Source organism: Agelaius tricolor, unplaced genomic scaffold (assembly GCF_023055355.1).
Source record: "Agelaius tricolor isolate 1412-34295 unplaced genomic scaffold, bAgeTri1.0.p SCAF_22, whole genome shotgun sequence".
Taxonomy (NCBI): Eukaryota; Metazoa; Chordata; class Aves; order Passeriformes; family Icteridae; genus Agelaius; species Agelaius tricolor.
The window spans coordinates 2,901,614-2,924,011 of record NW_027269282.1 but is presented as its reverse complement, the minus strand read 5'-3'; the positions used below and the strand labels follow the sequence as shown (position 1 = coordinate 2,924,011).

Genomic DNA, 22,398 nt, shown 5'->3' with positions numbered 1-22,398 from the left:
CTAATTGAAAAACATTTAAAATAATTTAAACAAAGCCAGCTTGGGAAATGAAAATGATAATCAAATCTTACACTTTAGGACTGAAGATCATCAACAAAGAACTTCAAGCTGCAAACCTCACAAAGCACTACCCAATTAGTCCAGTAGATTAAAAACAGGCAAATCTATTTTTCTATTTTCATTTGAAGTACTAGGCACAGGGATTGTGATGAGAAAGATATCTGTAGTGGGGTCTGATTGCATGTCCCTAAATACCAGGTATGTATTATCCCCATCTCTTTTATAACCTATGGCTTTAAAGAAAAGGCAAAATCCAGAATCTGTCTCATTTGCTATACAATAGAGGGAAAAAAAAAATCAATCAAAATACTGCATGACTGGTTACTGGGAAACTTAACCAATAATCACAACAGCAATCAGTCTTTTTCCTTTTAAGAAGTATAACTTTGTATAATTCAGTGCCACTGCTAGGTTTTACAGTCATCACAGACTACAGTGTTCCACTTACAGCCTCAGATACTGATTCTGTGAGAAGGGGAATCCTGCTATGAAACATCCTCTGGGAGAATGGGAATCTCCTCAGCTCTCACTGACAATAAGCTTCAAGAGGTTTAAGAGTAGTTTGACAATTCACATTGCCCATCACACAGCACACTGCAGGATGGTACTGCAGGCACAATCCCTACAAAACCTGCACCCCAGATCATGACTAGGGCTCTTAAGCTTTAGCAGCTGGCTTAACTGCTAACTGGGCAGTATCTTCTATTTTTTTGTTCCCAGAAGTCCTTGAGCATGACTCTGAAAGTTCCATCAACTTTTCCTGAAATCAGCATAAGATGATAGAAACAAAATCCTCTGACACTCTAAAGTCCCAGATGCAAGTCATATTTGTAAAGTTTTAAATAATGATGGCATTGGTAATGATAAAACTGGACAATCTGAAAAAGACAGTAAATTGTTTTTCCAATAAGTAAGAAAAACAACCTTCAGCTTGACTAATAAAATACAACAGAAAGAAACCTCTTATCATCCTCCATTAAGGATCCAAATCAGAACCATCCATTTCATATCAGTTGTGAACTGAGCTTTTAATCTGTCAGGGGTTAGTTTCTATCAGACTAACAAGCAAACAAGCTTTTTATTTAGGTGAATTAGTTATACTCAGTAAAACTCAAGAAGGTAATTATTTTCTACCTGAATTTGCTAATGTTTACTGGTTTAACCCCAATGGTGACACAAAATGCAAGGTATGGTAAATAGCATAATAGCATCCAACATCTATACATTACCCTTTGTCAAGTGCTCTCAAAATACCCTAATAAGAATATACAGGAATCCTTTAATTCCTCCTCAACAGAAACTCATCTGCTTCTGAGTTGTATAAAATTACTGTTGAGTAATGTGAAGTCAGGCAACAAAACCATTTAGATCTGAAAGTAAACACCATCTTGGTTATTTATATTTAACTTTCTCAATCAATACTGGGGGGGAAGAAATTTTAGTGTTGAAAGCAATTCCTTTCAGTGGAAACTATCCAGGACACCATTATTATAATTTATAACCATTTTTCAATGGATTTTGGCAAAATTCAAATTGCATTAATCATTATAAGAAAATCATTCCTCTTATTTGAAGATCTCAAGATGGAAAAGAGACCCCATGTTTGCGACCATCCAACCTTTATGAACAGAGTGTTGAACGTTTTGGTTCATGTGTTTTATGAAACAATCCTCCAGGAGAACAGGTGCAAAAATGTCAGATGAGAGGCTTGGAGACTACCTGCCATAGAAAGAATGGCATTCAGCATCAGCCAGATCTATTCCTAAAAACTACTCATGTTTCATCCAAAACTACTCATGGGGAACTATCAGGACAAGAACTGAAGTCATCCCTGTCCCAAGTGGTAAGATTTCATTGGAATGATACAGCTGGTAGGATGCACCCTCTGGAACTTACTTTCAGTTGTGCTGTCTTCTGACCAATGTCCTTCATCACATCATCAAGCATTGCAGTCTGCTGCTCATTGTCTTGTGAGAGCTTTTGATATTTCATCTTCAATTGCTCAAGTTCCTTACCAGCTTTTTCATTCAAGGTCTGTTAGATTAAAGAACAATCCTATCAATTCTTCTAAATCTCATTACAATACCTATGTACACCTGAAGACCAAACCCTCCTGCTACCCAGGAGACAAAAGCTGCTGCAGATTGTTGTCTGCTTAAAAACCAGCCTTCACTGTTGATGGAATTACTAATATTACTAAATATGATACATGGTCATAATGACATGGAGAAATCATAATGTCTAATGAACAACAGATCCAGTGTAATTTTTTTTCTGGAAGCTTAGCAGGTGCTTATTGCAGGTGGTAAATAGATATTTTCCTTCTTGTTAGGCATCTGGCAACCATCACATAATACAGCTCACTACATAAAATTACTGAAAATGAGTATGAGATTCAAATCACTTCAATCAGCAGAGGGCAGGGAAGCTCTGTTTTATGAGCAAGCATCCTCCATTAATGTGCTGATAACATTTCTCTGGGTACATGGTTTGCTGAGACCAGGACAAAAGCATTCTGCTTTTTAATTTGTCTTCAGTTAAACATATGGAATAGTGGTTTTGTGGTTTCTAGACAGAACATATATTTCAATACTGGAGCTACCAGATTTATCTTCTGCTTGATGGAAATTTCCTTGCAGATATTACATATATAAATGAAGAAACAACCATCATATCTTTCACTCCTGATGAAGTCATTATACATTGCTCCTTTAGAAAACATTAAAGAAAGAGAAGTAGAACCTAGTGTAAAAACAAGGAATACTCCTTTTTATATTGCAAATGTCAGGATAACACTGTTTCAGGCAACTCTTTATTCAGTCTTGGACAGGGGTGGGATAAAGCTTATAGCAGCTGTATCCAACCATTTTCAATGTCATGCAGGAAACGGTATTTCATTAGCAATTTCTTTTAAAATAATAATAAGAATAAAAGAATAGCAGGCATCACAGCAACTATTCAACTGAGACAAAAACCTGATGAAATTGCAGTAGCTCTCTTACCTTCTTTTGAAGATTTCTACCCTGACCCTTGCAGAGTTGGATAGCCTGTGTTTTGGACAGACTTCAAGCAAAAGACCATTTAGGGCATTCACAGACACCTTCAAGCCAGCACAGGCAAGGAAGACAATGCAGAAGTCTGGTTAATTAGCCCACACAGCACTTTATGTGAGCTCTAATTTTCCAGGACAGTTTGGATAATTGAATGTCCCTAAAATCTACACTTTGAAAGACTGGAAGAGACTATAAAAAGAAGGAAGAATGGAACAGAACCAGTATCTACAACGTGATTACCATGGCAGATGATGGAGCTTCCCTCAAAAGCTGCATCAAATCAGTGATATTCAGAAAATTAATCAAGTCTTCTCTCTATCTCTTTCCTGAGTATTTTAGTAAGACTTCGTGTTGACTAAAAACTGGCACAGACCTCTACCTTTTCAAACTCAGGGACCAGAAGGGAAGAAAAAGCTATAAAAGTTATAAATTTACAAGATACACACAACTCACAAGGAAGTTTCCCTTGAGGTAGGACTGGTTTACAGTGATGAGATCTCCCCTGCCATTTACTGAAATTGCTTCTCTGAGAGTTTCTCAAAGTCAGGGGAAATGGACTGAAAACCTGAAAATTCACAGACTTGCAGAACACTATGTTAGGAGGTGTCCAGATAATGTTTTTAGAAATGGAATGAGGAAATCAATCAAAAAGGTTTATGAAGACAGTTCCTTGCCCTTTCACAGGCTTGAGAGGCAGATAAAAATTATTTTGAAAAAGAAGAAAGAAGGGGATGGAGGTAAAATTATTTTACCAATGCCACTAGACACAATCAATAGCAAAGCTGGCAATATAGTCAGAAGTCCAACCTGGTAGTCTCCTGCTCCTATAGATCATCCATGTTCTTCACAGATTGTGTCTTACTTGCTGTGATTTTTCAAGATGAACAATATCATTGTGATCCGCTACTGACTTCTGTGAGAAATCTATCTGAAATCTGTCAGCAAGCTTTACATACTTATTTGTTAATAAATTGATATTTATATAAAAATAAGTGTTTATTAAAATTTAATAACTTACTCTCCCTCCCTCTCTTTTCAGAAAAATCCATTTTCTTCTTAATTACAGATTTTACTCTAATCTTAGACCTGATAAACAGCAGTGTGCCATGTAGCCTACCTTCTGCTCTTTAAGATTATTTTCTATTTTCAGTTGTTCCTCTTTGTCATTCTCTATTTGTTGCTGTAACTTCTGGACCTCAGCTTGCTTCTTATCCATTTCAGCTTGAAGATTTTTCAGCTCAGTCTCCACTTTTTCCTTCTTTCGCATCTCTCGTAATTCCTCGCTTTGACGCAGCTGGATGTCTTCCTGAAGCTATAATAATAGAGAAGAAAACAATTTTAAATTCTGCTGCCTTTTACTCAGGAAAACAAGTCCTCTCACCTCTCTGATTCTGCTTGCTTTTAAAAACAAGAGCTTCTATATTACTGCAACCATCACTGCATGCCAGATCTTCTCAGAAGTAATTATGTTTTCTAATGGTTGAACAAAAAATTATTCTGCATGAGGGCCCTATTTATGGATGACAAAAATTTGTTAAACACCAGTCAGTTCACCCAGACAGAAGTACAGTCTGATACAGTCCAAACATAAAAGCATTCCTCTGGAGATGCAGTGGCATAAATGTCTTTACTGTTATAAGTTACTTGAAAAGTGGTAGTTTCTGAATGCAGCATCAAAATTAATTGGGGCTTGATGCTGTATTGCAAGGATTTTTCTTTTTATTATTCCTTCTGACTAGCAGAAACACTTATTACATTGATACTAAAGGAAAGAGAGAGATGCCAGACTAGTGTTCATTGTCTCAACTGGTTTCAATCTTTCTACTCTCAAGTTCCTACGTGGAAACTCTGAAAGAGGAAATTTTTCTCATATTTAATAGACTGTCTTGTGAGTCCTGCTCTCTCCCTCCACAAAAATTTGATGGAGCAGAATCAGCAGAGAGGAGACACAGGGGGCTGATCCATATGGAAATACTCGGTTCAGCCAGGGACCAGCAACTGAAAGATGTTCTTTGCTTAAGGATTCCTCCCCCTCTGAGCCCACAGATGAAAAGTTGCCAGAACTAACAGGGTCTTCAATAGGATCTTCAAAGACACATTGTCATTTAAGCAGTCTGAAGTGGAGAATAATTTCATACTGGAAGAATGGGAGGTGATTACAAATGCTGTAACAATTCTGTAAATTTAAGGGTTGATGAAGTGAATATCAGAAGATTAAGGCTGCCAAGATTCAACAAGTTTTGACTCTTTTCTCTCATGCCCACAATGCTGTCAGAAAAACAAAGATTTTATATTCTCTTCTTGTACATTACCAGTCATCTGCTTTATAAATAGAAACAATTTCTGTGCATGAAACCTAGACTGATCATTACTTTCCTATTTGTGATTTGTAAAAAACTGAAAGCCAAATGCCCCTTCTACCTCTTCTCTGTTCTTTGTTTAAGTGTGATTTTCTACTCTTCCTTTCTCCAGGTGTCTTGCTCCAGCCCCTATTTATGTTCTGATTTAATTCTTTCATTTCTCACTATTATGCTTATATATTTGATATATCAGAGTTCTTTATGCCATCTTTCATCTTTTTCTACCTTCCATTCAGTGGCTCTTCCTCTGATCCTCAGCCTTGTCTATCTCTAGCTGCTCTATACATTTCAAGAAAGCCATACATATCGATCACAAAGAACAACTGTCTACTCAGATGGTCAGAAATATAGAAAGCCTAACTTCATGTAAAGCTGAGATGGAGTATGACTGCTCTCTACAGACAATTGCATGGTGAAAAAATTAAGTGGAAAGACAGTAAACAGAAAATCAGAGTAAAGAAGAAAGTAGGAGGTACCTAACTATGAAAAAAGCAAAAATCTGGAAAAGGCTTCCCATAAAGGAGAGAAAATAACTTCATTATTTTTAAGCCAGATTTTGATACATTCTTAAGAATGATGGTATCTCATAATATGGCAACCACTGCCAACAGCAAGGGACCAAGAATCTCCATTCCAGGTCTATGTTCTAAGTGTCTCTTTTGAGGCATAAGGATTTACAATACAGAAGACATCCCATTTCTTCAGCATTAAAGATGATTCCAATTCACAAAAAACAACCTTGGCCTCAGTGGAGTATTGGGAAGCTGTGGAAGCAGCTGGTACATGACAATACACTTCACAAAGTACATAGCCTAAAACTACAGAAAAATATAAAAGTCATTCACAGCAGAGTCTACTCAGAGCACTCCTGAAAATGTTTAAGATGCAAAGCAACAGCTAGTAGCATCCTAGTCACTGGAGATCAATTGTAACTGTGGAGAAAGGCTCAGGACATCTGGTGATCAGTACAGACCTGCAAAACGGATTGCTCTGCCTCATTTTTTGCCTTTTCTGTTTCCTGCTGCTGCTCTGTGATTTCAGTGAGATTTTGACGTAACTCCACAATTTCTGACAACAGTTGGTCTCGTTCTTCTGTTACCTCTTCTTGAAGTCTTAGCAAATCCTCAACACTGGAAGCAAGGAAATAATAGTCAAGCAGTGTCACAGGCCATTTCTGTTCTTCCTCCTATGCCAGACAAAGACTTTTGTGAGAAAGAGGAGTTTAAAAAAAATCTTTTTTTCATTTTAAACTCCTCTGTATGAAGACTGATGGTCAACTGAATTATATGCTTTTATCTACTGTGAACAGAGTCACCATCAGCCAAGTCAAAACTCTTTCTTGTTGTATCACATCCTCATGAGTCTGAATAAACCTTCCATTTCCCAGAAAAGTAACAGGGGAAAAAATTTCCTCTTTTGTTCCCACAGCAAAATTAGTCAGGGACCAAAAATGTTACACTATTGTAACCTGTCTCTCTGCACCTCACCTGACTGGAAACCTAACTAGGTTATGTCTTACAGTCACATAATGTAAAAATAAAAATTGACTCTGTTTTGACACATTTACAATATGAAAGGAAGTCCAAGCGTGGGTTCAAGCTCAGTCTTAAAAAGCAGTCTAATTGTTCTAAAAGATTATTGGGTTTTCAAGGCTGAAATCTGCAAAGGAGTTACTTAGTCTCATGACCTTGTCACTGGACAGGGTATTTAAGCATGGAACTGGAGGGCAATACAGAGGGAACTTCAAGAAAAAACTGCAAGCTGGCAGCAAGCCTGGGCAGAGCTGGAAACAGGAGTGAGGTGTTAGCAAAGTAACAGCTCCTGGCTCTTGCAGGAAAATGCAAAACCAGCTAAGGAGAGAAGGCTTTAAGGAGAGTTATACTAGGGGGAGGCTGAATGACCAAGGTTTTAGATCCAAGGAAAGCTGTTAAACAGGTCTAGAACACATCAAGGACAAAAGGTGAAGGATTTGTCACAGACCCAGGTGGTTTATGTGCTGACACATTCCTTGGAGGGGGAAGTCCCTGAGCACATTGAAGTTTTTGCTGCCTGGATACACAGAGTGCAGAAGCAAGCATGTCCCATACATATCCTGCATACATATTATAAATAAATACCTTAAACAGTGTGAAAATTTCAAGCCATAATCAGGCAGGCCAAGCACCAGCAATTTCAGTAGAAAGTGCACAGGCCATAGGGTCAAAACACTTAATAATATCTTTGAGTTTAACTTAATGTTACAGCATAAGCAGTCTCTGAGGACCTGATACTACAAACAGTATGTTCTGGAGAGCTTCTGAGCAGCTCCAGAGAATGATTATTATGTTCACAATGCAGTGGCTTAGAGGCTCCATCTCAGACTAGCTCCCTCTATGTGTGTTTGGTTAAAAAAACCAAAACATAATCTTGAAAGTGTATAAAATACAAACAAGAACATAGACAGTGTTAAAGCCTTATAACAAAGCTAGGAACAGAAGAGAAATCAAGTGTCCTGCCTTCCTGATTTATCTACTTGACCTTGCTGCTGTGAAATGTAAAAATGTTGACAGGATCCTATTCTCAAAGTATGCTGAAGAGTTTGTCAGATAAAACAATATGACACATACTGAGAAAGTGCATAGGATTCATTTTATTTGATCTTTTAGCTTAATCCAATACTGAATGAACTCAGTCAGAGCCTGATTCTGTTACTTACTCACTGCATAAACACACAGACAAATAAATGTGTATTCATGAGAAAAGTAAAAGAAAATATCTATGTTTTCCACAGTGTCTACATGGCTAAACAAAGTATAGAATGATAGAAAATCAGATCAGGCTTTCCCTCTCCCTGAGGAAAACTTACTTGTAATCCTGTCCAGCTCTTTCCTTCATTAAATTATTTAGGCGTGAAATTTCCATTTTTAGCGAATCAATTGTTTCCTTCGTTTTCTGTTCCCTTTCATGGGCTTTATCCACCATTTTCCAGGCCCTTTCAAGCTCCTAGGAACGAAATGGAAAATAATTACATAAATTAAATTATGTTTAAAAATAACCACGAATTAGAAATGAATTGCCTTGCACTTTACTGAGAAAATAGATTTTTGTGCCTTTTCATGATTAGGTTCACAACAGTCCCCTTCACTTGGTATCTTTTGTTTTGGCTGAGGGCATGGACTCTGTGAGGCTTTGATCACATGAGTACCACCAATATCAGTAAAAATTTACCTACTATTCAGTGCCCACAAAGGTATCATCTACTTAAATAACTCATGTCTGTAAAATTCCTATTAGGACAATGAGCATCCAATATGATTTGGATGAGGAAAAGATGTTACTCAACTTTTCTTCCTCTTTGTTCTTTTTCATCTGTGAAGACTTAGTGTAATTTGATTTTAACTAGTTTTTCAGGTAATGCTCAATTCTTATGCCAAATTTTAGCACATGGAGTTACTTAAATGACAGATTTGTGTGTCTGTCACAAGCCTAGGGTTTGATACCCACAAACAGGATAAGGGAGGAGGATTCACTTCATTTTATAACTTCCTCTGCGTCTCTCTCTATTGAATCAGATCCTTATGATCTGAATCAAAATCCAGGTTTATTCCTTGCTAGGTTTAAATAAAGCTCCTACCATTTCTGGAATCCTGTGCTAAAAAAAAAAGTCTAAATTCAACAAGTGACTGGACTGGAAGGAAAGTTCCTGAAGTCTCAGTAAATGATGAAGATACTACTTTTACACTAGAAGTCCCTGAGCTTCAAATCACAGCATGATGCTCTTTTCTCAGCTGGCTCCTAGCAGAGTTCTGGACTTTATCAACTTGTACAGATTTAGACCCCAAGTGTGGCTGTGCAGTTCTACATCAGCTCTAGGGTCTCCCTGAGTAAAGCCAAATAGAAGCATCATCATATCAGGCCATAATATCCCTTTCAATTCCTACTTGCATCATATGAAATTGGGGCAGGATAAAACTACTTTAGAACCTATCTCCATAAGGAAGAAAAAAAAAATTATTTTATATCAAATTGTTAACAAAAATTCTTTATTGTAATTGACATCTCTGTTTGTTCCTAAATAAAAAAAAATTTAAAATTTAATGTTAAACTCTTAATTATGACACCTATGTTATGTTATATTGCTAATATACTTATGGAACACTTAAAAATCAAATATATGTAATATTTAGTTGTTTACTGCCTAAATTAAAAATTCAAACTATAGAACTAGCAGAAGTAACAGGCTACCAGATTTTGCTGAATGATAACACAAAGTATAACATCTGTAGCCTCTTCAAAATGCAGAGGGAATACATTTCTATTTTATTTATTCAACTAGCTCAGCATATCCAAATTTGAGAAACCAACTGGAACATAAAGACCAGGAATTTTTGCTCTTCCTTTTTTTCCACACATACTAATAAAGAGGTAAACAATGAGCTTTCCTTGCTCAGAAATTCTGAAATTACAGTCAACTCACTACCTACAAACAGTATTTTCATTACTTAATAAATTACTTAGTTCAAAATTTAGCTTGAAAAATATGATTTTTCACTTATGTATCAAGTATTTTTAAACAGCTTTATATATAAAATCAATTTTTATGTCATACATTTTGAGTTCTAATTTTCATTCAATGCAGCAATGATCATACATAAAGCATTAAGCATTATCTAATAAATTATAAGTTTTTCATTCATTAATATCTCACACAAAGAAGCAAAATCCTGAAATTTAAATACATGCATGTTGGGCTGAAATAATGGCAAAAAGACACAGTGTACATATTGACTAACAGAAAAGCATAAAATATAACTGCAAATAAACATGTTTCATGATTTTTCAACCAGTAAGAGGCAACCACCCTTTCTCTAGAAAAAATGCAAATTGAAAATAAGATTAAAGCTGATTACTTACATCAGAGCTTCCTGCTGGCTGATTAGACTGTGATTAAAATTGGTGAATTAAATCATTACAATTGGAGTTTTGCAGAATAGGACTGGGGAATAAAATCAATAAGCCTCTGAAAGGTTTTAGTGGCTACAGAGAGTCTTTTATTCTGATGAGTATTTGCAAAAGTGATCTCTTGAAGTCAATAAGACCGTTCAGATAAGCACTGATTTCAGGTCACCCTAAGCTGTGCTTTTTCAACTTTATCTTTGGCCTGTAAAAACTATTGTATTGAATTTGTATTGATAATACCAATTTTTATCAATAAAGTAAGAAAACACGGGTGATGGCCACACTAATAAGCAAAATCTAAATAAGAATTTTCTACAGACTTCAGCATCAGCAAAACTGAGCTTCATTGCAGCTGCTCCTTGGTTGTATCTTCTGCTGTAAGAGTAGATCAATAGATCTGTAATTTCAGAAGTAAAAAGGAGCAAAATTTTGATGATGGAAGTCTTCATAGAGGAAATATTCACATTGTTATTCAGTGTGAAAGATTGCAGTGTGTCAGCAACACGGGGTGATTGCAGTACAAGATAGGTATGTAAAGCATGGCAGCCTGCTGCATAATTAAAGAAGTACCCTGAATGTTTGCTGTTAGAATAATTCAAAAATCCTTGGAGAAGTACTGAACACTGGAACTTGTGAAGCAGAACTTATGAAGTGTGACTGCTTTACTTTGCTTTCATTAAATACCCCAAAAGATCACATCAGTCTCATTGCTCAGAAACTGAGAATTAATGAAACGTTTTCTTATTATATTGGATTGATACGCCTGGAAATTGAAAATTTGGTCATTTCCAGCAGGGCAGTACAAGCTCCTATAAATTCCTCTTCTAGAGTTCTTCCAGTGCAGACTCATGGATCAGTGTCTCTAGCCATGAAAAACAGAATTGAATTCCCTTCATGATTAGCTTGGCCCTTTGCTCCTTTGATATTACTGTAAACAGCAGATTGTTGTGCCCAGTTTATTAAAACTACAAAACAGATCCTTTAACTGCCACCTGACAGTTAACAGCTATTGATTATCACTGACCCACCTCCCACCAGCCACTGATCTGTGTGCTTAACCCCTGCCCTAAACAAACCCTGCTGATTACAAACAGGCTTCACTTAGAGAAAAATTTTTCTTCTGCAACTTTTATTTCTTACCCTAATGACCCATCAAGTCACCAAGATGTAGGGCCTTAATTTGGAGCAACTATTCCATTTTTACAAGAACAGCTCCATCAGGATTCTTTTATGGTTTATTAATAATTAAACTGTGGGACAGATTGTTTGTTTAATTTAGCAGAAGAATTTCATCTTCACTACTTTAGCACTTGCACTTCCTTCAACACTTAGCTTGGACACATGGGAAACAAATTGTTTGAATGTTAACAAAATTGTAGTGAAATACTACAACTCTTCTTGAACTTTCCTTCAGAAAGAAGAATAATATGGAATATAAAGGGTTTACCAGCAAAGCCTCAAACAAGACATGAAAATTTTAAACAATATCAAAATAATTCCTGAACCTTTAAGAGGACTAATTCTCATAATCAAACTGAAAAAGTATCAGCTGTATACTTGACTCACAATGCACCACTAGAAATGAAATGTCACATGTTGCGCATTGCACATCATTTCTAGCAGGATCATACTGTCAAGCAGCTTTTTCACTAGAAAATCACTTAATGGGATCAATAGAAGGCAGTATAGTTCAGTCATATCCTGCTTGAGCTTAAAATTAGCTGCTGAAATTGGAAAGGCTCTTATTTTCCCAACATTTCCATTCCTTGGTTTTATGATGTTACCAAGACTTCTCCTCTGTTTGGGAACATCTTGAAGGACCACCTCTCCTACTGTTCACACCCAGAGTATTGCCATGTGATAGGAAAAAGGAAATTGTAAGGATCATCGTGGTTCCTGATGTTCATCTACCAGGTTTTGATAAGCAGCAGTGAAAATCAACAAGATTTTCCATGCTTTTCCTCCTCCCTGAAGAGGCTTTGGGCACAGGTTTGCAAGCTGCAGCCATAGGATGACAGTGCTGCTATTTTTATTTACTCTGATGTATTTTCTTCATAATTCTAAGGACAAGAAACTCCATTTCAAAGAATTATTTCTGTAGTGCTCAAAATTCACTCTGGCTTGCTACACTGACTTTATTTTACTGGAACAAAACACTTTATTGTAAGGCATGGAGGTTTCCCAAATAAGTGCTAAATTAAACCCTATATAGGTATCACAAAGCTAAGTTTTTAAACTATCTGAATGAAGAAGTTCCACATACAGTCTTATGATCACTTGGTAGCTTTAGGTTTCTGACAGTGAAAATTCACTGTAAGCCTAAAAACATCAACTGTTTTTAAGGAGCCTAGCACTTTGATTTGACAGAGTTTAAATCAATAATAACAAACAACACATCAGAGTAAATTGGTGAAATCATACTGAAATGCTATATAGGATTCCTTTTCAAAAGCACTGTGAAACATTTATTTATATAAGTTGTCACTTCCCTGGCCTAAAATCCATACTTCAAAAAAAAGTAGGTTTTGTTTTTTTTTATGTTCTGGCAATAGTTAACATCCAAGCACTCTTTCAAAAGTTATAATGAATCAAAACCAGTACATTAAGTAGAAAATGTGCCATTTTACAGAGGGAAAGCTTAAACAAAAACTATGAGTAAGTACTTGAAAGCTGACGGAGTTGGTTTGGTGCAAATAAACACAGAAATTGACTAAAACCTGTAAATATACCAGGCTGAGAAAACAAAGCAAAGCAGAGGTTAAACAACTGGAGATGCCACCTCTATGCTTAATCCTCCATCTAGTTCTCTACATAAAATCAAGTGTTCTTTCAGGTGCTTTTCTTATTACCACGTTTTTTCATTTACAATTTCAGATCATACTTCATTCTATCCAAAACTTTACCGACTTCAATGATGATATAGTTTCCTCATCATCATGAGTGATTTTGGTGAGCACAGCTACTTTAGATGACTTCTCCACAAGCTCAGCACTTAGCTTCCTGCATTTCTCCATGAGATGCTGTTCATTTTCACGAGACTTCTTCATAATAGCAAGAAGTTTCTCATATTCGACACGGAATTTTTCCAGAGCTTCATCTCTACTCAGTATGCTGATGAATTCTTGGGAGTCTTTTTCCAGTTCTTCAAAGGCACTTTCTTCTACATATGGTTTGTCAGACTCTTCCTGAGTGAAATAATCAACAAACAGGAAGAATTCAACATCTCACTTATGACCCCAGAATACAAAAAAGTAATATACTGAGTGTATAACAGCTACTAAGAAATCATGACAAAATTTTCTGTAATAACAGTTCTTTTGCTAGCATATAATATGTATGTTGTAGGCTATTTTTCAAACACATTTCTCCTAATTTTACTGACATAACTTGTGCTTTACCAGCCAGAGTTCTTATAATTGAGTCCCACAACTGCTTTAAAGACAAGTCTATAAAATACCATAATTGTGATAGTGTTTGAATAATGCATCAACCACTGAGGAAACCCAGTATTTTAGCCCTAATTCTCCCCAGTTCTCTACCCTCTAAAGTCTGATTCGTTTATTATTTCTATCTAGATAGTGCCAGAGACATGCAGACAAGCACATCTCAAAGCTCCAGTAATGCCAACACAATCCAGTCCTCTCTCTGTGGGAAATGCTACTGTTAAACCTTCCACAGAAGACATTTTTCGTCTAGCTCAGTTCCGATGCCAAATCCTTGCAAATGCACCTCTGAGGTGCTCTCACTAGGATAGGGAAGCAGCTCTTCTGTCAGCAGGAAGACCTCAAGGGCAACTTTAATGCTGCAGCCCATGCCCCGGCCGGCATCAAAGAACAGTCTGAGCTGTGAGCTGGAACTTAGTGCATCCCTCCTTCAAACCTGCTCTAGGACTCACGGCTTTCTTCTCATTTCATCCTCTCCAAAGCACAGAATCACAAAATGGTTTGGGTTGGAAGGGGCCGTGAAGATTATCTCATTCCAACTCCCTGCCATGGACCTTCCACTAGACCACATTGCTCAGAGCTCCATCCATCCTGTCCTTGAACACTTCCAGGGATGAGCCATCTGCAACTTCTCTGGGCAACCTGTGCCAGTTCCTCACCACCCTCACAGTAAAGAATTTTCTCCTAATACCTAATCTAAACGTACTCTCAGTTTGAATCTGCTTCCTTCTGTCCTGTCCTGTCCCCACTATGTGCTCTTGTGAAAAGTCCCTCTCCAACTCTCTTGTAGGCTCCCTTCAGTAGTTCAGTCTTGACCTTGTTCATGTTTGTTATTGTAAATAGAGTTAAAAGATGAGCAGTAATGAAGGGGGAGGCAGGCCGGGAATTATACCCACGATCTTATAGGTAGCAGCTACTCCTAAAATATAAGAGTTACTACTGCCTGGGTACAGGTACAGGACCTAACCGAGCTCTGCTCACAGAGGTGACATAAATGTGGTCTATGGCTACAGATGATACACGGGTGATGTTGTTGGGATTATCCTGAGGTGCAGCCTTCGTCCCGTCCAGGGGCCCGGCAGGGACGGGAGGGGCAGGTTACAGGTTACCTCAGCCATGCTGCCGTCGGGTGGAGGTGGCGGGCTCGATGCAGAGGGCCGGTGTCAGCGCCGGTGCCGGCACGGGTGGCGGTGCCGGTGCTGGGGCGGTGCCGGTGCCGGCGGCGGTGCCAGTGCCGCGGGCAGGGGCGGTGCCGGTGTCGGTGCCGATGCCGGGGCGGTGGCGGTGGCGGCCCGGGCCCGCGGCGGTGCCGAGGCCGCCGCTCGCAGCCAAGGCCGCTGGCTCTGGTATCGTAGCAACGGCGGCGGCTGCGGGCGGGGCCGCGCTGGGCCCCGGGGCACCGTCAGCCGCGGGCCTGGCGGCGGCCGCGTACTGGGATGGCCCGGTCACCCCGCTGCCAGAGGGTGCGTGTCCATCTTGCTGCTGAAGTTCGGCCGTCGGGGGTTTTAACCGAAGACACCGAGGAATGTTTCCCCTCTGGCCCAAAGGGCTCCCGGAGCAGAGCGGCTGAGCGCGGCCGGCAGGGTGGGCCAGCTCAGCCACGGAATTGTTAGGGTTGGACACCTCTGGTGATCATCCAGTCCCACCGCCCTGCCAAGGCAGGGACACCCAAACAAGAATGTCTCCCGGTGGATTTTGAATGTTTCCACAGAGGGAGACCTCACAACCTCCCTGGGCAGCCACTTCCAGTGCTTTGCCACCCTCTGTGGAAAGAATTTCTTCTCATGTTGAAGTGGAACACCTCTTGGTTTCGTTTATGGCCATTGCTCCTCATCTTGTCGCTGGGCACCACTGAAAAGAGCCTGGCACCATCCTTTTGGCACCTGCCTTTGAGACATTTATATGTATTGCTGAGATCCCTTCAGTGTTTCTATTCGCTCAGACTGAACAGGCCCAGCTCCTGCAGTCTCTCATCACAAGAGATGCTCCAAGACCCATCATCATCTTCAGGGCCTCCACTGGACCCTTTCCAGTAGCTCCTTGTCTTTCTTGTACTGAGTCCACCCAAGGCAGGGTCCTGTGGAAGCCAATAAACAGGATTTGTGCAGTTTGGGGGCATAAACCATAGAAGGCTGCTCAGAGCTCCATCCAGCCTGAGCTGGAACACTTCCAGGGATGGGGCATCCACAACTTCTCTGGGCAACCTGTTCCAGTGCCTCATCACCCTCACAGTAAAGAATTTCTTACTAATATCTAATCTAAATCTACCTTCCTTCAGCTAAAGGCCATTTCCCCTTGTCCTGTCACCACATGCCAAATGGCATTCGGAGCCTGACTTCTACCATATCATCGTACCCAACTATTCACAGTAGCCTGTCTGTGCATGTGGATACTTTGGCACAATCCATGGTGCAGGAAAAGGGGACGCGGGACAGCAGCTCAAGGATCAGCTGCTGCTCTTCTCTCCACTCCCAGCTAACCCCTGAAATGGGGAGGTTTATCTCTCTTAGCACACAAATTGTTCCATCTGATAGGTTTTTAGGGCAGGGAATGTACTGTACCATGTATACACTCCCTAGCAGCATGCATGTTGGTTAGGACCTTAAAGTACCACTTGAAACAAATAATGATGACAGAAAACTTTCTCTCTTGCTGGTTTAATGAAGCCTGAATTGTAGCACTTCATTTTACTGATTACGTGGCAAAATAGGCAGTTTCAAATGGATGCTTTCAAATGATCTGATTTTACCATTAGAACTGGAGAATAATACACATTTCATTATGTATTCTTTTTATGTGTGACTTAATTTACAAAATACCCTATACACTGAAATATTCAATCATTTCAATGCACATTTCTAATAAAAAAAATCAATAAAGTTCCTTTTCTAAGTTTTGTACTCCCCTTTTTCCTCATTTTCTTTTGTACTGATGTTTCTTACATAATAAAATTACAAGGAAGATGATTATGATAAATTCCTTGATTCTAGGATTTCAGTTCTCAAGAGGACTAAACTTCTAGACCTTTAACATAAAACAACTGCACATGTAATGTAATGTCAAATTATATGATTTTAATTTTGTAAGAAAAATACTGCTGGAGGAAAGGGACATGCTCAGAATTTTAAAAAATAATATTATATGATAAACAAGAAAAGGCCCTCCAATTTACATCTCAAATATATAACTTTGATATTTTTGATACTGTGTCTTATGTTTTTAAAAACAAAACAGGAGTGGAAGTGAGATAATCACCTTTGGGCTTTAGGTTCATGCTTGTGCTTGAAGGAAACAGTATAAATGTGTTTAAAAATTATACCCATTTATTAAGACATTTCCATGAGCTTCCTGGTCTGGTTGAAAATGTCCCTGTTCACTGCATGGACTAGATCTTTAAAGGCCCCTCCCAACCCAAACTATTCTATGATTCTACTCTTATGTTTTTCAAGGCCCTCATGATCTGTGTCCTCTGAGACTGTGTGTGACTGTATAGACTGGTCTTCATGACAACTTCCATTTGAGCTAAATTCACCCAAATTCCGCAAGTTCACCCTTGCAGCAGCCACATCTCTAACTGCAGAGCAGAGATAGTGGGGTGAGTGTCAGGAGTCCATGGTAACTCATGCAAAAGCCCATTTTATTTTAAAGCCTTAAAACATCACAACTCATTACACATAAGTGCAACCAGGACAGAAATCTGTGTGACTGTCAAGACCCAAATATTCACATTTAATTAATTCTGCAACAAATTGCATTGACAACAAGAGAAGGCTCAACAGCTTCATAAAAAAGGAGCTGCGCTGACACGCAAGAGGACACCTGAGTTTCTGACCTTAGCAAGAATTTACTTTCACTCAGGACCAGCCACTTAAAATTCTCTGTGCATGAGATTCATCAGTGAAGTGTAAATAACCACATCTGCCCTCCTGCAATGGTGCTGTGACTGTCATGGCTATAAATGATGCACTCATGTCATAGAGACAACCTCTGGACAAGGTAGAACTCTTCGAGTGGGATCACATTTTAACTCTCCCTTTTAAGATGAGCTTATGTCCCCAGCTCTGCAAAAACCTTTCTGCTAATAAGAGCAAGAATCTCCAATGGACACAGAAGAAAAAAAAAACAAACCTTAAATAAAAACAAATAAATCTCCATTAATAGTAAGGACAAGCCAGACCTAGAAAGTTTCAGTTCATTGAAAAAATTGTTATTTATTTCCCTGAATGTCTTTGTTCAAGATGCACACGCACTTTATGGTAATAAGAAGAATCACTTGTCTCACCAGCTGCATAAAAGAGTTTTGCATCAGTGGAGTGTGTTGATGTGCATGAAGAAAGGGTTACTAGAGAAAAAATCAGTTTGCTCACTGATTTATTCGAGGTCACAACCCTTGTGTAGTTAATTTAAGACATGTTTTAAACTGTAGTAGCATGAAAACGATAAGCCATTACTTCCCGAATGTAAGGATTTATGGGCTGCTGCAGAGATATAAATAATAAAGTAAAATCTCATCATAGGATGACCCAGGAGTATGTAAGCCATTTGGGGCAGGGACCATGACAGTACGTGTCTTCTGGAAAGTGTAAAGGGAGCCTTGTGAGGAGAGGATGAAGTGCTGAAGGAAAGCGCGGGGCTGAGGTGGTTCCTGCACCCCGCGGCTGTCGGGAGGCGGCAGCACCGCACCGCGGCCGTGCCCGCTGAGCTGCCCCAGAGCCCCGACACGGCTGCAAACATCCCGGAACACCCGGGATGAACACGGGGTGAACACGTGCCCGTGCATGAGGCTCTGCTTTTCAGTTCGGTTTTGCTCCGTTTACTCAGATAAAATCATCAATGGGAAATTGCCACTAAGGAAAGCAAAATTTATCTACCGATTTGCTAATATTGAATTATTGTTTGACATGAATTACAAATATGTTACATAAATATTACTTAATCTAACTGCAAGTCTTGTAATTTGCCCAGCAGGATGGAAATCCAGCAGAGCCTCATGGCCCCAAAGAGCAGAGATGCTTCAGGCACTGTCAGTGGGCTGAAATCCTGGCACGTACCCTGCAAACCAGATTGTCTTCTCAGGGTTACATCAGTCTTGCAGTATTAAAAGGAACAAAAGTAACTGAAATGCTCCTTACTGAAAAGGCTCCTTTTTCTCCAGTGACAAGGAAATGCTATATAGTCCTCAATTACTTAATTATCAAACTGATGTTTTTACTATATTTTTTTTTAATGTTCTCTCCACCTGTTATTTTCAAACTTAATGATAGTTTTATAACAAGAACGGTTGTTCAGTTTAAATTAGATTGAGACTTTCTACTTTGTTCATAAAGATGATGCAATAGATCTCAAATAACAGTAACCTTTGATCATGTTTGGCACTAGAGTTGAGCTAATGATCTCAAGAGAGGAAACATTATCATTTTCATAAGAAGTTAAATCATAGCAATGCTTCAATTAATAGAAACACCCAAATAAAGACCTTGGTTAGTTCTGAGAAGCTAAAGCTGACAAGTGGTCTGTGTAGTGTACAATTACATGTTCTACCTAAAAAATAAAACAGATGAGAATAAAATTAATTCAATAATCCTGAAACTAAGTTTAACTTGCTATTCCCCAGTATGGTTTGAAACTGCAGAACAGCTTTCCATCCCAGTTTTTCCTCCCAGTTCTGAAACTGGGATTACTGTGGCATGTTAGAAAATTCCTCTCTTGTACCCTCCTCCAAGCTAAACACAGGAATTCTCCAAGACTGCTGGATGAAAGCAATGCTCTGCAGATCCCCATCACCATCACTGCCCACTGTGGGCTCCCACCATCACCAGTGTTATGGTTTATGCTGCAAGTCTGGCCTTCAGCTTTAGAAAGTGAGATGGGGGAACTTTTCTTCCTATATATGTGAAGGAATGGTCTGATAGAAGTAACCCCTCCCATCCTGTTGCCCAGCATCATATTTGGGTCTATTTAAAAATGAGTTTCAAATATGTAAGGAGTCATCATGTGCTCATTAGCTTTCCAACAGCCTTTTGGTTCCAGCCGCAGAATCCAGGCCCTAATATCATATTCCTGTTTCACTCACATTTTATTCTCCAGCCTTTTAATTCTCAGCCCCCAAGTCTTTCCCTAGATGAAAAATTTGTCAGGCATCTTTCACTATTTGACACCTGACTCCTCTGGAAGGAAGAGGCTATTAGAGAAAATCTTAATACCTGGAGAAGAGTGGAGAAATCACAGATTTAAGATGTTTATAAGGTCAGCTGTAGGGGGTAGATGAGGACACCGTATGCTGAGCTGTGAGGAGGTGATCCCATCTCCCTCCTTGCACGATATGCAGGAGGTGTGAAATGTCCATGGGTGGGAGTCCCTCACTCCCTTCTCCCCTTGATCTGCTCCTGCTATGCCTGCTAAAGCACCGTCCTGCTGTGTCGCTGTCGAGGCGGTCACGACACAAAGCAGAGACCACAAGCAGTCTCAGTTGGCAACTCTTTATTATTGAACATGGCTGACTTTTATACACTTTCCAATTGTTTATGCTTCTTCTACCCTAACTATTGGCCACAATAAGTCAACATAATACTATTGGTGAAAAGTTATAGTGACTTCAACTAACTTTTTAAAAATACTTCATCCAGCTGCAAGGTTCTCTTACCTTTCTTCTCTCGGTCTCCTGAGTTACAGCCTTGGAGAGAGCTCCTTATCAGCTTCTTCTTACTTCTCAGCTTCTTCTTGCTCCTTTAGCTAACAGGCCCGCTGTTAGCCCCTTCCACACTGCTGCAGTCTCCTTCAGGCTTACACGAGGGTGGGCCCCAGCAAGGCCTGACAACTGCAAGATTATCACTCCTGCTTTCTCTCTGTGAAGTGTTAATGTAATCCCCCTATGTACTCCAGGCTCGAGGTTGTCTCCAGTATTCTTTGATTTTTTTATTTACTGTTTTTAATAGTTTAAGGAACTATTGATGGTTTTGTAATGAATTAGAAATACCAGTGGAAAGACTAAATTCTCAATCATGTAACGTATCTGAAAGCGGCTGGGAAAGGTACCTAAAATTTGAGTCTCAGCCCAAATCCTGCTCTTGTCCTGCACCTGCTGATGGGATCTTACTATTTTAGAAGTAGTATTATTATATCTAATTTCTGCTGCAGTAGTAGCCACGTCACAGAGCCACAGTTAAGTCCCAGTGTGTGAAGAATTATGGTACTGTTACTCCACTGCTTGCAGTCTCAGGTCCTTCCCAGCATGTGAGTAAGGTTAGCGGAGCTTGGCTCATTATCAAATAAATTACTACCTTTAGCAAGATAATGATCTCAAGCCTTCTGCAGTGCAGCAATACTCAAACAATGAATCATGTCCTAGAGTTGTCAGTTGCTTCTAGCTTTCCCTCTTTCAGACTGCTGAACTGCATCAAAAGCCCCCTAACACAAATCAAATGAATGTATCTTGGTTTGAGTTTTCCATTTATGTGTATTGTATTGTTATAATAATTTTATACCATCTTAGGTGGCACAGAAAGTAGATCCTGAATCTAGGATGGTGGGTATGTAATATAATCTGCTGAGATGTGAGCCTTCCTGTGAAAAATGTTCAGGTCTTTTCCCTGTATCCCAGAGAAATTTTGCAGATACATATAAATTATAGCCACCGTAACCTATAGTGATTTGTATTGTCCAATGTGTATATCCGTACAGATACACATTCAGAATCAGTAATTTCTACCTTATTGGGCTTTATGTGGGTGATATTCAATAGACGTTTTCCTCTGGGTGAGGAAATGGGTGATGAATAGCTGTGATTCAGGCAAAGGAGCTGCTTTCTCTCCTCCTGCTGCTCTGAAGTTCCCAGGGGAAATAAACAATGCATCAGACAGGCTGGGTCCTGCAGCAGGGAAGCAGGGAGATTCCAGTACTGCTCTTGCTAGAGATATTTCCATAGATTAGGGCATATGAGGAAGGAATGTACTAATAACACCCAGGTTGCTAATAAAACTGAATAAACTTGATTTGGACACTGAGGAAATAATGCCTGTATACACAATTACAATCACAAACCTTTGGAACAACATTAAAACTGTTACTTAATTCGACAAGCACTTCAGGAAATACAAAGAACAAGATGACTTAACATCACTCATGAGCTAGCCAGCTTCAGAACAAATCTGTTCCACCACATTTGCCTGGTGCCTTTGTGATAGTGCAAAGTCTTAGTGCAACATAAAACACAGACTGTCACCCACCACCGCATATGTCCACCATCTGAGCTTAAAAACAATCAAAGCAGTGGTGGTGGAGAACATGCAACATGCCAGAGCAGTAGTAATATAAACCAGTTGTTGCAATGCTGTGGAAAGAGGAGGGGTACGATATAGTTCCCTAAGTCACATAGATGTTACTATGCTCGTGCCCTTAAGCTTCCTGTGAAACTGACAGTTGTTGAGAAAATTATTTTTGTGAGAAATACAATAAGATGGCCTTTAACTCTAGAATGAGGGTAGTGTTTGAAAACACTTTCAAAAATCTTTTACTGTGGCCCCGATCATTAGCTAACACTTGCTG

The 22,398-nt window shown here is 39.2% G+C and overlaps 1 protein-coding gene across 1 annotated transcript in view; it reads right to left on the bottom strand.

Annotated features, from left to right (window-relative positions):
- CFAP58 (cilia and flagella associated protein 58) overlaps window positions 1–15,291 on the bottom strand; it is a 57,748-nt gene extending 42,457 nt beyond the window's left edge. The window contains exons 1-6 of the mRNA XM_071446222.1: window positions 14,964–15,291; window positions 13,315–13,596; window positions 8,319–8,455; window positions 6,447–6,603; window positions 4,231–4,425; window positions 1,957–2,094 (exon numbers count right to left, since the gene is read on the bottom strand). Of these exons, the coding sequence (XP_071302323.1) occupies window positions 1,957–2,094; window positions 4,231–4,425; window positions 6,447–6,603; window positions 8,319–8,455; window positions 13,315–13,596; window positions 14,964–14,972 (918 nt within the window). The 5' untranslated portion in view covers window positions 14,973–15,291. The remainder of the gene's footprint in view (window positions 1–1,956; window positions 2,095–4,230; window positions 4,426–6,446; window positions 6,604–8,318; window positions 8,456–13,314; window positions 13,597–14,963) is intronic.
- Between the last annotated feature and the right edge of the window lie 7,107 nt (window positions 15,292–22,398).